General features: G+C 43.1%; 1 protein-coding gene across 1 annotated transcript in view; it reads right to left on the reverse strand.

Moving 5' to 3' along the window:
• Window positions 1–13,748, reverse strand: part of SerT (Serotonin transporter) — a 1,090,530-nt gene that overhangs the window by 422,496 nt on the left and 654,286 nt on the right. Inside the window, exon 3 of the mRNA XM_067141695.2 lies at window positions 2,721–2,855. Coding sequence (XP_066997796.2) covers window positions 2,721–2,855 — 135 coding nt within the window. The remainder of the gene's footprint in view (window positions 1–2,720; window positions 2,856–13,748) is intronic.

Below are 13,748 nucleotides of genomic sequence, written 5' to 3' on the forward strand. Positions count from 1 at the left end.
CGCTGCTAACCGTTTTGTACAGCGCTACGGCAAGTAGTGGAGAATTTGCATGTGCTATGAGGAAGGGAAGTAGGAGTACATATTGTTTTGCCAAGGTCGTGGACACTGAGTTATAATTCGTCCGCTTGCGGTGCGCATTCTTCAGCCTGGCAATTTCTTAAGTGTCTGTTAGTTTCTTAGTGTGTATTTAAATATTAAATGATTTTTAATTGCATAATCATGCCGTATATCTATTTAATAGTACCGGGCAAGCTGGCCGTGGAGTTAGGGGCGAGCAGTGGTGAGCTTGCACCCGGGATATAGTGGTTTCGAATCCCACTGTCGGCAGCCCTGAAGATGGTTTTCCGTGGATTCCCATTTTCACACCAGGCAAGTGCTGTGGCTGTACCTTAATTAAGGCCACGGCCGCTTCCTTTCCACGCGTAGCCCTTACCTGTCTCATCGTCGCCATAAGTCCTATCTGTGTCGGTGCGACGTAAAGCCAATTGTAAAAATATTCAATTGTAATTGTAATTTCAACGGAATATAATACCAACGTTCCTTTCACTGGGCTAAATTATTTTTGTGTTATGTTATTTATAATAATAATAATAATAATAATAATAATAATAATAATAATAATAATAATAATAATAATAATAATAATAATAATAATAATTTCGTGTGGCTATTTCTAGCCGAGTGCAGCCCTTGCAAGGCAGACCCTCCGATGAGGGTGGCCGACATCTGCCATGTGTAGGTAACTGCGTGTTATTGTGGTGGATGATAGTGTTATGTGTGGTGTGTGAGTTGCAGGCATGTTGGGGACAGCACAAACACCCAGCTCCCGAGCCACTGGAATTAACCATTGAAAGTTAAAATCCCCGATCCGGCCGGGAATCGACCCTCTGAACGGAAGGCCAGTTCGCTGACGATTCAGCCAACGAGTCGGACATGTTATTTATTAAGTAAATGCATTTAATCTGACCCGTGGATTGTTTATGCGACGTGGTGATTTTTTACTAAACAGCATTTAATCAAAATCTCAAAAAAATTAATTAAAGAAAACAAAGGAAGAATTAGCAGATAAGACAACAAGGCTTGCACAAAGTGGCTAAAGTGGAATAAAAATGAAATGTTTACTCCACAAAGTGGGAGGCGTGGCGACTGTCCCACCTCGCCCCACCCACAAATCGCTGTTTGTAAACATGCCAAAGATGCAGAAAAGGAAATGTAATAATTTATTAATTTATACACGTGTAGACATTCCACTCAATAAAATAGTTGCTTGTATAAAACAAAAACTAATACTGTATGGCGAAATACTTGTGTAGAAGGCAATGGAGCTTCGGCTGCATTCCGACCAGGTTGTCCAGATTAACATAATGTCTGTGTATTCGTCGCTGCTGAACACACTAGCCATTGCCGATATGCAGACAGCAAATGTAGTGCGGCTGTACCATACACCAGCCTTGAACTATGCAGTAGAAAACGATGTTTACTAATGCAACGGGTGCATATTAGACCGGTAGCACTGAGTAACATGCTGCGAGCGACAGTCCGGTTCTTAACTCTTCATATTCTGACGTAACCTGCCCGCTGGCAGTAGTGCCCCTGTGAAAATCAGTTGGTAAACACCCCATTCATGATTTGTGCATGCGGGACATTTATAAGTAGAAGGTACGGCGTTCGTGAGCCACCTGGTATAAACATACGTGTATGTGGTGCTTGCTGTTTCTCCATCTACCACCCCTAGATTGTACATGTACAATTTAAGGAAAACAAATAATAATAATAATAATAATAATAATAATAATAATAATAATAATAACGATAATAATGATACATTAGTAGTCAAAGAGTTCGTCAGACGGTGCGTACAACCATCCGATCAAATATTCTCGAGTATTCCGGTTTATGGTTAGCGGTACTAGGACAAGACATATATTAATTTCATTTTTTTTTCTGGCGGTTTAACGTCGCGTTGAAGGTTTTCGTCGACGCAAGGATGGGAAATGACTACCTAGGATTGGGAAGGAAGCGGCCGTACCCTTATTAAGGTACAGGTCCAGCATTTGCCTGGTGTACAAAGGGGAAGCTATGGAAAACCATCTTCAGGGCTGCCGACGGTAGGATTTAAACCCACCATCTTCTGAATGCAAACTCACAGCTATGTGACTAACCGCATGCCCAACTCATTCGGTACCCAAAACAGATAATATCGTGAGCTACTGAGAGAACCATGAAGACATGGACTCTGGAACGTTGCTGGTTTTGTTCGATGATTTGTTGATTTTATGGAAAGTAACCTTTCCGATCAGTCGAGATTCGAGGAGCGTTTACATTCGCATCAAAAAGCACGCATCGCAATGTGAGATGACATAGAACGGGCGAGTTCGTCGTGCCGTAAAATTTGGTAAATACTCGTCCAATATTGAAATTTCATAGGGAGAGAGATTGTAGTTAAAAATGGAGAGACGCAAACGACGAAACTGTTGCACAGTATGACTGTATTCGCACATATTGATTAGTAATTCAGATGCCTTTGGTCTTGGTCTTCAGATACCGTTTTAAATTTGAGTGATGGAAGTACGAAGATGATTCGGAACCTGAGCAGTTGGAAGTTCTCTTTAAAGGTTGTACATTTCATGTCTAAGATTTACTACACACTTTCAGTACTTGTTTGTTATAAATGTTTAAATAGATAAATAAGACAATGCACTAAAATAAACCATTCCTACCTTTCAGAGCTGGGCAGATTCGCTTCCAGATTGTGAGGCAGCCGCAACGATGGAACTGCCCCAGTGCCAACTCCATGTAGAAGAGTGGTAAACCGCCGAACAAAAGCATGATGCAGTAAGGGATGAGGAACGCTCCTGTAACATACGTAATCACATCAGTCCCAGTAGGAAACGAGAAACTCACATTGCCAGTCGTTCGTGCTCTGACACGCACCAGAAGAGGGAGCCACAGTGGAGATGTTCAGCCCCAAACCCCGAAAATTCAAGAGTGGTTAACTTGAATGTATTCTTTCCAAAAAAAAAAAAAAAATCTTGAATAATTTTATAAGATACCTGTCAAAATCTTGAACTGAAATAACAATTTCAGCAGCACAGGCAGAAAACAGCCCTATGCACGCTATTGTCAGGATCAAATCAATGTTGGCTTCCCAGTCCTTTACTGAGCGTGTATTAGCATGTTTGACTAACAACATCTTGATTTAAACTTGAATCTAGAATTTATTTTCATATACATTAAATCAGGACAATCAACACACGAACAAATTGTGAGATTACCGAGCTCGATAGCTGCAGTCGCTTAATTGCGGCCAGTATCCAGTAATCGGGAGATCGTGTGTTCGAGCCCCACTGTCGGCAGCCCTGAAGATGGTTTTCCGTGGTTTCCCATTTTCACACCAGGCAAATGCCGGGTCTGTACCTTAATTAAGGCCACGGTCGCTTCCTTCCACTTCCTAGTCCTTTCCTATCCCATCGTCGCCGTAAGACATATCTGTGTCGGTGCGACGTAAAGCAAATAGCAAAAAAAAAAAAAAAAAAAAAAGATTGTGAGATTCGTCTTTTAATTTATTCTGTTTCTAGTCAAGGTTCATATCATGAATAAAACCAAGGTGTTTATATACAGTGTGGATATTGAAAACATTAGACACCCTGCGTGATCTCTGTCTGGTATCACCTTACTCGGTGTAGGTAGGTGATACAGCAGTGCAACTGCAGCAACGTGAAATATTCGGATTCAATCCCCAAACCAATAATTTCTTGTGACCAGGCCAGTCAGTGAGCTGTAGCGGGACTGCGTCTCGGAGCATCTTACCTGTAACTCGGGGAATTTCAACTGAAGTGCTCTCCTAAGGGTGCCAGTGGGTGGCAGCACAGGGAGAGTAAGGCTGGTTTTACACTATCAAAGAAATGTCTTATATCATTTGCAAGACATTTTGTCCAAGCCATTTTTTTCAAAAGAGAATATCATACTCTTGCACCAATTCACTACATAAAGTATTTTATCATAGTTCAGCAAAAATGAATGACAGTATGAATATCTTGATTAATGTTCTAAGATACCTGTGATTGTTTACCCACGATTGGTTCAATAATTAAAATGTATGTACTACTAAAATAGAAACAAAAGAACAGAGAAGGCACATGTCTGTGAGTTAAACAATGAGTTAAAGACGTGATGAGAAAAGTGTCCACAAAACATACGGAAAGAAATATTGCAGAACGAGAACATGAAAGATGAATCATTTGAGAATGGACAAAAGTACTTTTAAGTTTGTTGCATGGAAAATGTTGCAGTTTAACGCTAAACAAAATAATCGCCTGAGAAACTGTATGAGTGTTGAAGATCGTCATTTGGTTATTCTGCGGTTTCCGCCAACGGGAGAAAGTTATTCAGATCTACAATACAGTACCCGAATGCCTCAGTACACTCTCTCTTGCGTTATTCCATAGACATGCGGCGCTGTTTACCACTCAGTGAAAGGTAACTATATAAAGGTAGGAATATTTATGTTATTTTTCCCTTTCAAGTATACTTAAATTACAAATGCTGTATATTCAACCCATACTCTAAAATAAGCAGATTGATTGTAGCAATATTCCAGCTAAACATACGATACCACATTTTGGATTGAAAGTAGTAAAATATTTTTAAAATGAAAACACGATGAGCATACCTTTTTTTTTTGCTATTGGCTTTACGTCGCACTGACACAGATAGGTCTTATGGCGACGATGGGACAGGATAGGCCTAGGACTGGGAAGGAAGCGTCCGTGGCCTTAATTAAGGTACAGCCCCAGCATTTGCCTGGTGTGAAAATGGGAAACCACGGAAAACCATCTTCAGGGCTGTCGACAGTGGGGTTCCAACCCACTATCTTCCGAATACTGGATACTGGCCGCACTTAAGCGACTTCAGCTATCGAGCTCGGTAAGAGCATACCTTTAACTAAATATACATTATTAAAACAACTTTTGCAGAATCTTCTCTCATCACACAGGTATTTTATAACATATAGTTTACAAAAGATCTTCAACAAATTTTTTGCTATTCTTTGCTTAAATCCCGCTTGCAAGCGTTGAGTTATTTAGTCTAGTACAGATGGTCGAGTGGTTAGCAATTTAGTGGGCATTAGTACTGGGTAAGTCTGCGACTCAATTTAGTGCATTAGTGAACACTACGACCTCGCGACGTCAAGTTCTTCATCAACAGGCTAAACACGTGAGTATGACAAGAATTAGACAAATATCCGGACTGAAATTAACAGAAAAAAACGCGTGTTTGAAGGAGAAACTGGATTTTGGTACTTCAAATAGCCTATTATATGAACTAGAGAATGCTCTCAATGTCCATGCTATTTTCAATTACCGAATAAGTGTCCTCACGAATTTGCAAATTTAAAAAAATGATTTATCACGAACATCCCACAGACTGTTAAGGTTCGTGAACACTTGCATGAATTTAATCGTCGTGTCTTCAGACTTCCTACACAATACAAAGTACTTCCAAAACAGATGAGACAATAAACGAAGAACATCTGCATCCACACGCTTGCTAAATGGCACTCCACTAAGTAATCATGTCCGAACAGTGTTGAATAGACTGTCGAGTGACGCGCTGCAGGTTACGGAAGGCTGCTAAACTCTGCGCTTGTCCGTGAGCTCGAAACATTTCCACTCGACTTACAATTAAACCACTCAACTAAAAAAGTGTCGAGTAATAAATTACTCAATCATTCTACTAAATTACTCAACGCGTGCGAACGGGCATGTGTATTACATCGTGTAGTGGTTTCTGACACTTCCTTCTCTGTACATTATATATTTTCATAGCAACAGTAGTGAATAATGAAATATCGTAATAGTGATTTAAGAGGGAAGGAAGTAATTTTGGTTATAATATTAGCAGATGACTAAACGATAAGTCGTTATGGCCTAGTGCCAATGCCACTAAGATTCTCACAAAGGTGACCGCCGTCTCAATCACACCAATGCATGCGAGATATTTGAGATGAAAAGTAACTTCCCTTTGGTATTCCACGAATAACTGGAGGTCCCGTGGCTACGGTTACGGTAGCAATGGTAACGTAAAAGTATAGAGGCGCAGGTTCGAGTCCCGGCTATGCCACGAAATTTGAAAAGTGGTACGAGGGCTGGAACAGAGTCCTCTCAGCCTCGGAAGGTCAATTGAGTAGGAGTAATTCGATTCCCGCCTCAGTCATCATCGAAGTGGTTTTACGTGGTTTTCCATTTCTCCTCCATGCATAATCCGGTATGGTACCTAACTTAAGGCCACGGCCGCTTCTTTCCACTTCATTGTCTATCCCTTCCAATCTTCCCCATCCCCCACACAAGGTCTCTGTTCAATACAGGAGGTAAGGCCACTTGGGCGAGGAACTGGCCCCCTCCCCAGTAGTATCACCCCTACCCAAAGTCTCACGCTCCAGAACACTGTCCTTGCGGCGGTAGAGGTGGGATCCCTCGCCGAGGCAAAAACCAACCCTGGACGTTAAACGGCTTAAGGAAGAAAGAAATTAGCTAAACGAAATTCACTTCATACAGGACGATTGTATTTTGATCAAGACTGAATGAAAGACTCATTAATACTCCAATGAAAACATTTTTTGTAGTCTCATGGTGCCAGTCTTTAGTTTTCATATTTTTAAACACTGTCACAATTTAAAGGGAAGTGAGGAAGTAAGATTTTCCCTTTTATTGCTCAGAAACAAAGGAATGGAGCTCGGTCGAAATTAACACCCCCCCCCCCAAGTAGTTTGTAATCACACGGACAGATTGTGCACAGGTCCACACGTTGGGAAACCAGAACCGTGGTACAGCGACAGGTGGAAAGTCGCGAATACCGAGCGAGTTGGCTATGCGGTTTGGGTCACGTGGCTGTGAGTTTGCATTCAGAAAATAGTGTGCTCGAGGTCCATTGTCGGCAGCTCTGAAGATGATTTTCCGTAGTTTCCCATTTTATCCGAGGCGAATTCTGGGGATCTACCTTAAGACTACAGTCACTTCCCTCCCATTCCCAGCCCTGTCATATTCCTTCATCCCCATGAAGATATGTCCGATTCAATGCGACGTAAAACAAATGGCAAAAATAAAATATAAATAGCGAAGTTAGTGAATTACGTCACGCGAGGATAATTGTAGAGCGACCGTATTTCTGCAGCAAAAAACCACGGAGCATATCAACATTCACAGCAAGATTACGTTTGCATACGGAATTTTAGGCACTAACATATCAGAATAGAGCCTCCGTGACTCGTGCGGTAGCGCTTCAGCGTCTCACCACTGGGTTCTGTGGTCATATCTCGGTCACTCCATGCGTCATTTGTGCTGGACAAAACGGAGGTGAGACAGGTTTTTCTCCGGGTACTCCAGTTTTCCCTGTTATTTACATTCCAGTAACACACTCCAATATAATTTTTTTTTTGCTAGGGGCTTTACGTCGCACCGACACAGATAGGTCTTATGGCGACGATAGGATAGGAAAGGCCTAGGAGTTGGAAGGAAGCGGCCGTGGCCTTAATTAAGGTACAGCCCCCAGCATTTGCCTGGTGTGAAAATGGGAAACCACGGAAAACCATCTTCAGGGCTGCCGATAGTGGGATTCGAACCTACTATCTCCCGGATGCAAGCTCACAGCCGCGCGCCTCTACACGCACGCCCAACTCGCCCGGTCCAATATAATTTAATTTCATCTGTCGGTCAATAATCATTGCCCCAGAGGAGTGAGACTTCTGCAGGCGACGCAATTCCTATCCTCGCCGCTAGTTGAAGGCTTTATTCATTTCATTTCTGATCCGGTCAAATGACTGGAAACAGGCCATGGATTTTCAATAGGTCAGAAGGCAAATTTACGCTATTTAAGTAAGTCGGAAGTATCAGCTAGCCCACTCTGCAGTTGTGTTGCATACTTTTTAGGGGTTCTCATAGTCCATATCCGTAATATTTATGCAAATCTCACAGCAGAACCATTGTGTGGCCAGATGATACTTGCGACTTGCTTAAATACGTTTGCATTCTAACCCATTAGCGTCTATGTCTGTTCAACAAGTGTGGAGGTTACGTGCCAGATGCGACCGTGCCGGATGCGACCCGGCCATTATCGTGCCAATAGCGACCGAGCGGATATGCACCGTGCCGCATGCGACCCATCAATCACTTACAATTGATCTGCATTAAGGGCTATCACCAAGTGGCAGATTGCTTATCAGTAGCTAACTTGGTCATTTCTAAAATAAAGGTCTGACACCGTTGTTAGCAGGTTCGAGTGCCGTTGGTCGAAAGAAAAGTATGATAGTGTTGCTGGCTTTACGTCCCAGTAATTACTTTTATGGTTTAAGGAGACGCCGAGGTGCCGGAGTTTAGTCCCGCAGGACTTATTTTACGTGCCAGTAAATCCACCGACACAAAGCTGACGTATTTGAGCGCCTTCAAAAACCACCAGACTGAGCCAGGATCGAACCTGCCAAGTTGGAGTCGGAAGAGCAGCATCTCAACCGTCTGAGCCGTCGAGCCACTTAGACCGGATGAAAAAAAAAATTTTACCATGAGATTGTAGGCCGGCAGGGTAGAAAAGTTGGTGTATACAATTTGTAATCACTAGATTGCGTACCAAAAGCCTGGATTCAAATCTAAACCTCTTCGCAGTGTTCAAATGAAGTGAGGGAATATGATGCTGTTGATGGTGATTCGGCCGTCGGATAGGGACGTAAAGCATTGAGCAGACCCCTTGGTATTATTCGAGAGGAGTAAGGTACGTGCCGACATCGGGTTTCATCTTTCCCTACCTCATTATCATAATCTCACATCCAGACGCGCAGGCCTCCCATGTGAGTCAGGTAGAAAGACCTGCACCAGGCAAGCCGAACAAGTCCTCGGACACTCCCGGCACTAATAGGACACGATAAGTAAGTAGGCCTAAGTCGTAAATAATTTCAGAGAATTGGGATCTTTTTTTGCTAGTGGTATAACGTCGCACCGACACAGACAGGTCTTAAGGCGACGATGTCCGACTCGTTGACTGAATGGTCAGCGTACTGGCCTTCTGTTCAGAGGGTCCCGGGTCGATTCCCGGCCTGGTCGGGGATTTTAACCTTCATTGGTTAATTCCAATGCCCCGGGGGCTGGGTGTTTGTGCTGTCCCCAACATCCCTGCAACTCACACACCACACATTACACTATCCTCCACCACAATAACACGCAGTTCCCTACATATGGCAGATGCCGCCCACCCTCATCGGAGGGTCTGCCTTACAAGGGCTGCACTCGGCTAGAAATAGCCACACGAAATTATATATATTATAGGCGACGATGGGATAGGAAAGGGCTAAGAGTGGGAAGGAAGCGGCCTTGTCCTTAATTAATGTATACATCGACTTTCACATTTGCCTGATGTGAAAATGGGAAACCACGGAAAACCATCTTCAGGGCTGCCGACAGTGGGATTCGATCCCACTTTCTCCCGGATGCCAGCTCACAGCTGCGCGCTCCTAATCGCACGGGCAACTCGCCCGGTAGGAAATTTATTGAACATCTCCCTTGGTAAATTATTCCAATCCCTAACTCCTCGTCCTATAAACGAATATTTGCCGCAATATGTCGTCTTGAGTTCTAACTTTATCTTCATATTGTGATCTCTCCTACTTTTAAAAACACCACTCAAACTTATTCGTCTACTAATGTCATTCTACGCCATCTCACCACTGACAGCTCGGAACATCCCGCTTAGTCGAGCAGCTCGTCTTCTTACTTCTAAGTCTTTCTAGCCCATGATTTGCAATATTTTCGCAACGCTACTCGTGTGTTTTGTTACCAAACATTATCGATTGTTTTCTGAAAGGGTTTCAAACTTAAATTCGGAGTCCCCGGTACAGCATAATTAGATTCTGATACAAATTTAGATATGACTAGCTAATGTACCCGTGCTTTGCTACAAATTCTACGTTGTATTCAGAATTCTAGGTTAAATACTCTACACGTTGTGAATAAGATTATATTAAACTGCATAGCTCTTAAAGTTACTCAGAAAAGTGACGGGCAAGTCACCATACGTATTTTCGCATGGGAAGACTTGGTTAGGAAATTATACTGGCAGGTCCTCTTGCCTACTGTCAGTCACAATAAACTTGTCTTTTTACATCATCAGAAAGACTATCTTTGTGGTTTTGCCAACTGAAATCATCATAGGTCATTACAATGAAGTCAACAGAAATGTCGCAGTTACAAGCAATGCTATCATAATTATGAAATACTCGATAAAATAGAAAACCGCACATTTTCTCATTTTTAACAGTACTATGCTGCCGATCTAACAGTCCAAAGTTCCCGACCTGGAATGACCAGGCCGCAGACAGCCGTGAACAATCCTCTGCCATTATTCCTTAAAGTGTGCACACTGCTCATTCCAATCAGTGTCACAGAGAAGGAATCAAATGCGTGGAGTACTATGATAAACCAGTATGTTACGTACCAGTAGTACCAGAAAATCGATGAACCAGAGGAAAGTTATGCTAAAGAAGAAAGTTATCTAACTCCACATTTCCCCGTGGAGGGGGGCGGTAGAATTACACCCACGGTATTCCCTGCGTGTCGTAAGGGGCTCTCAACTTGGGAGCGTGGGTTAGTGACCACGGGGCACTGAGTTGAGTCCTAGCACTGCTTCCACTTACTTGTGCCAGGCTCCTCATTTTCATCTATCCTATCCGACTTTGCTTTTGTTCTATTCCAACCCCGACGGGATTAGAACTTTCTAGGCCTAGAGAGTCGTTAGTTTTCACGCCCTTCGTGGCTCTTGTCTTTCTTTCGCTGATATCTTCCTTTTTCGCAGTGTCGGATTCCTTCCATTTTTCTCCCTGATTAGTGTTAAATAAAGGATGGTCACCTAGTTGCACTTCCTCTTAAAACAATAATCACCACCACCACCACCACCACCACCACCACCACCACCACCACCACCACATTAACACGTAGCATTTCTCCTCTAATGGTTGGCGTCAAGAAAAGCATCCAGCCGTAAAAGAATGCCGAATCTGCTACACACCCTGACCCGCAGTAAGAACCGGATAGAGTGGGGAGTAATAGAAACGAGCCCAGTGGCATCACTGCTCGCTTCTAATCAAGGCAGTCCGGGTTTGATTCCCGGCCAATATTTGTGGGATTTACGAAATGAAATACCACGCCCATTTTTCTGGAGATGAAAAATGGGAAACCACGAGAAATAATTTTTGAGGATGGCCGACGGGGTATTCGAACCCAGCAGCCTACCGAAGTAGCTGTAACTAGTCGTCCGGCAACGCACTGACCTAACCTGTCTGGTACCTTCTACCAGACATGGAAGCGCAGCTCCATATATGTAGATATTTTAGGAAAATACTATTTATTTGCTAATGGCTTTACGTCTCACCGACACAGATAGGTCTTTTGGCGACGATGGGATAGGAAAGGCCTAGGAGTTGGAGGGAAGTGTCCGTGGCCTTAATTAAGGTACAGCCCCAGCATTTGCCTGGTGTGAAAATGGGATACCACGGAAAACCATCTTCAGGGCTGCCGACAGTGGGATTCGAACCCACTATCTCCCGGATGCAAGCTCACAGCCGCGCGCATCTAACCGCATGGCCAACTCGCCCGGTGGGAAAAGACGTAAACGCATCACCATATTTCGTGTTGTAAAACGAGTTTCCCCCAGAAGTGTTACGTAAAGTAGGGGCAGTAGCTGCTTATAAGACTTTTTGAAATTACATTGCACTTCGTTTAGCTTACCTTATCTTGGGTGATGACACAACTTGTCAAATGACAATTTGCTTGTCAACACCGGTCGCATCCGGCACGGTTACAGATTATGCGGTCGCTAGTGGCACGGGTCGCATGCGGCACGGTCGCATCTGGCACGCCACCAGTGTGGTAGTAGTGACGTGAATTTGCCGCAAGCTCGAGCGGCTGTGAGCGACGAAGAACGGACTGTCCATCCATGAACATCAGCCCTAAGTAGGCTTATGGCCCTAAGATACAGAGGATAAGCCTAGTCTACGCCGGGGTGACTAAATGAGAAACATTACATTCCAAAAGATTGTTAAGAATTTTAGATGATTGGAAACTTTAGTCACCCCATACCAAGTTGAATGGGAATCAACAGAGGGTGATCACTCTTTGTTCCCTTACATGACATATTTTCCATAAAGGAATAGAACAAAATTCTACATTTAAACCACCAGGTTTAGAAATGTACATCAAATAAGAGAGGTGTGAAATCTTCCCCTCAAGCTATCTGCCGGAGTCATCACATGTTAAGAAAATTCTGCCATTACCTTGAGTTGCTGGGCCTTCCGAACGTCGACCGTGGCCCCTTCCCCCGAAGAACACGCCGAACCCACCGAACTGTAGCGATGAAGATTACAATCGGCCCTGTACATACTCCCAATTTTGATTGGCTAGCGAAAATATTTACAAATTTCTGATTGGTTGATTGATATTGGAGAAAGAACTAGCAGAAGTGTTGGCGACTTTTATACATAAACAAAAAATCTTCAAACTCTAAGGCTAGCCAATAGAAAAGAAATCCCTGAAGAATTGATTATCGTTGATCTTCCAGAGGGGGCACTTAGACCGATGGTAAAGACATCTCACAGTTGAAAAGCAAACTATCCAGTACTCCATCAGTTCAAGTTAGATTACATAGATAGCCTTGTAGAAGGCGCGCAGTTTAACTGGCCAGAGAAAGTGTATGCACGGTGCAATATTCTTTTTTTACAAATTGCTTTACGTCGCACCGACGCAGGTAGGTCTTATGGCGATGATGGGACTAGGAAGGAAGCGGCCGTGGCCTTATTTAAGGTACAGCTCCAGCATTTGCCTGGTGTGAAAATTAGAAACTACGACAAAACATCTTCAGGGCTGCCGACAGCCGAATATAAGTTCACACTTGAGCACCTCTAACCACACGGCCAACTCATTCGGTCCATTATATTTCCATTCCTAGTAATTTCTGTCATTGTTCCCATCTGTTTGTACCAGAGATCATTCTCGCTACTTTCGAATTCCATTTTCTCTGAATTGGACAGGTGTTGCATCTTGCAAAATGAATTGGTGAATGTTCCTGCTATGGTGTGCACGAATAACGAAAGTTGATCATATCGGTGCGTACACGTTTGCAAAGTTTCCTTCGAAGACCAGCCATATTTCTAGAAGTTCGTTCTTGAACTTAAAAGAATGAATTTTCCTTGAAACGATTTCGATGGAAGATGTAATGTTGTATGCGGGGCAATGTATCGAATTTATGTGCACATACACAAATGTAACCGTGCAAAGGACAGAATTAACCTGTAGAGCAAGATAGAGAGGAAAGAGAGTGATTGAGGATGGTACCAGTGTAACGCTGTATGGGGCAGCATACCCCTCTCAAGGAGCGTTCTTATCTACTTAGGACAGGGGACTGAAATATCTCCTCGCACAAACAAAAAGGCCCTCAGGCGTTCGAATAGATCACTAATTTTATTTATACTTCGGGTATTAAGAGCAGATATTACGTGAAACAAATTACTGAAGTAATAAAGTATACTTCTTTCCCATTGGCAAGAAAATAATAATTACATTTGGCAAAGGAAATGGCATGAGGAATATATTTTTCTTATACTCCCATTGCTGCACTGGGATAGTGTCCCGGTTGCAGAAGAAATTTTTACTTGTAATTCCTTCGTTTTGTTGTACTTGTACGTGCATATTCATTGCAAGTGAAAATACATT

The sequence above is a fragment of the Anabrus simplex genome, chromosome 2, assembly GCF_040414725.1.
Source record: "Anabrus simplex isolate iqAnaSimp1 chromosome 2, ASM4041472v1, whole genome shotgun sequence".
NCBI classification, from domain to species: domain Eukaryota; kingdom Metazoa; phylum Arthropoda; class Insecta; order Orthoptera; family Tettigoniidae; genus Anabrus; species Anabrus simplex.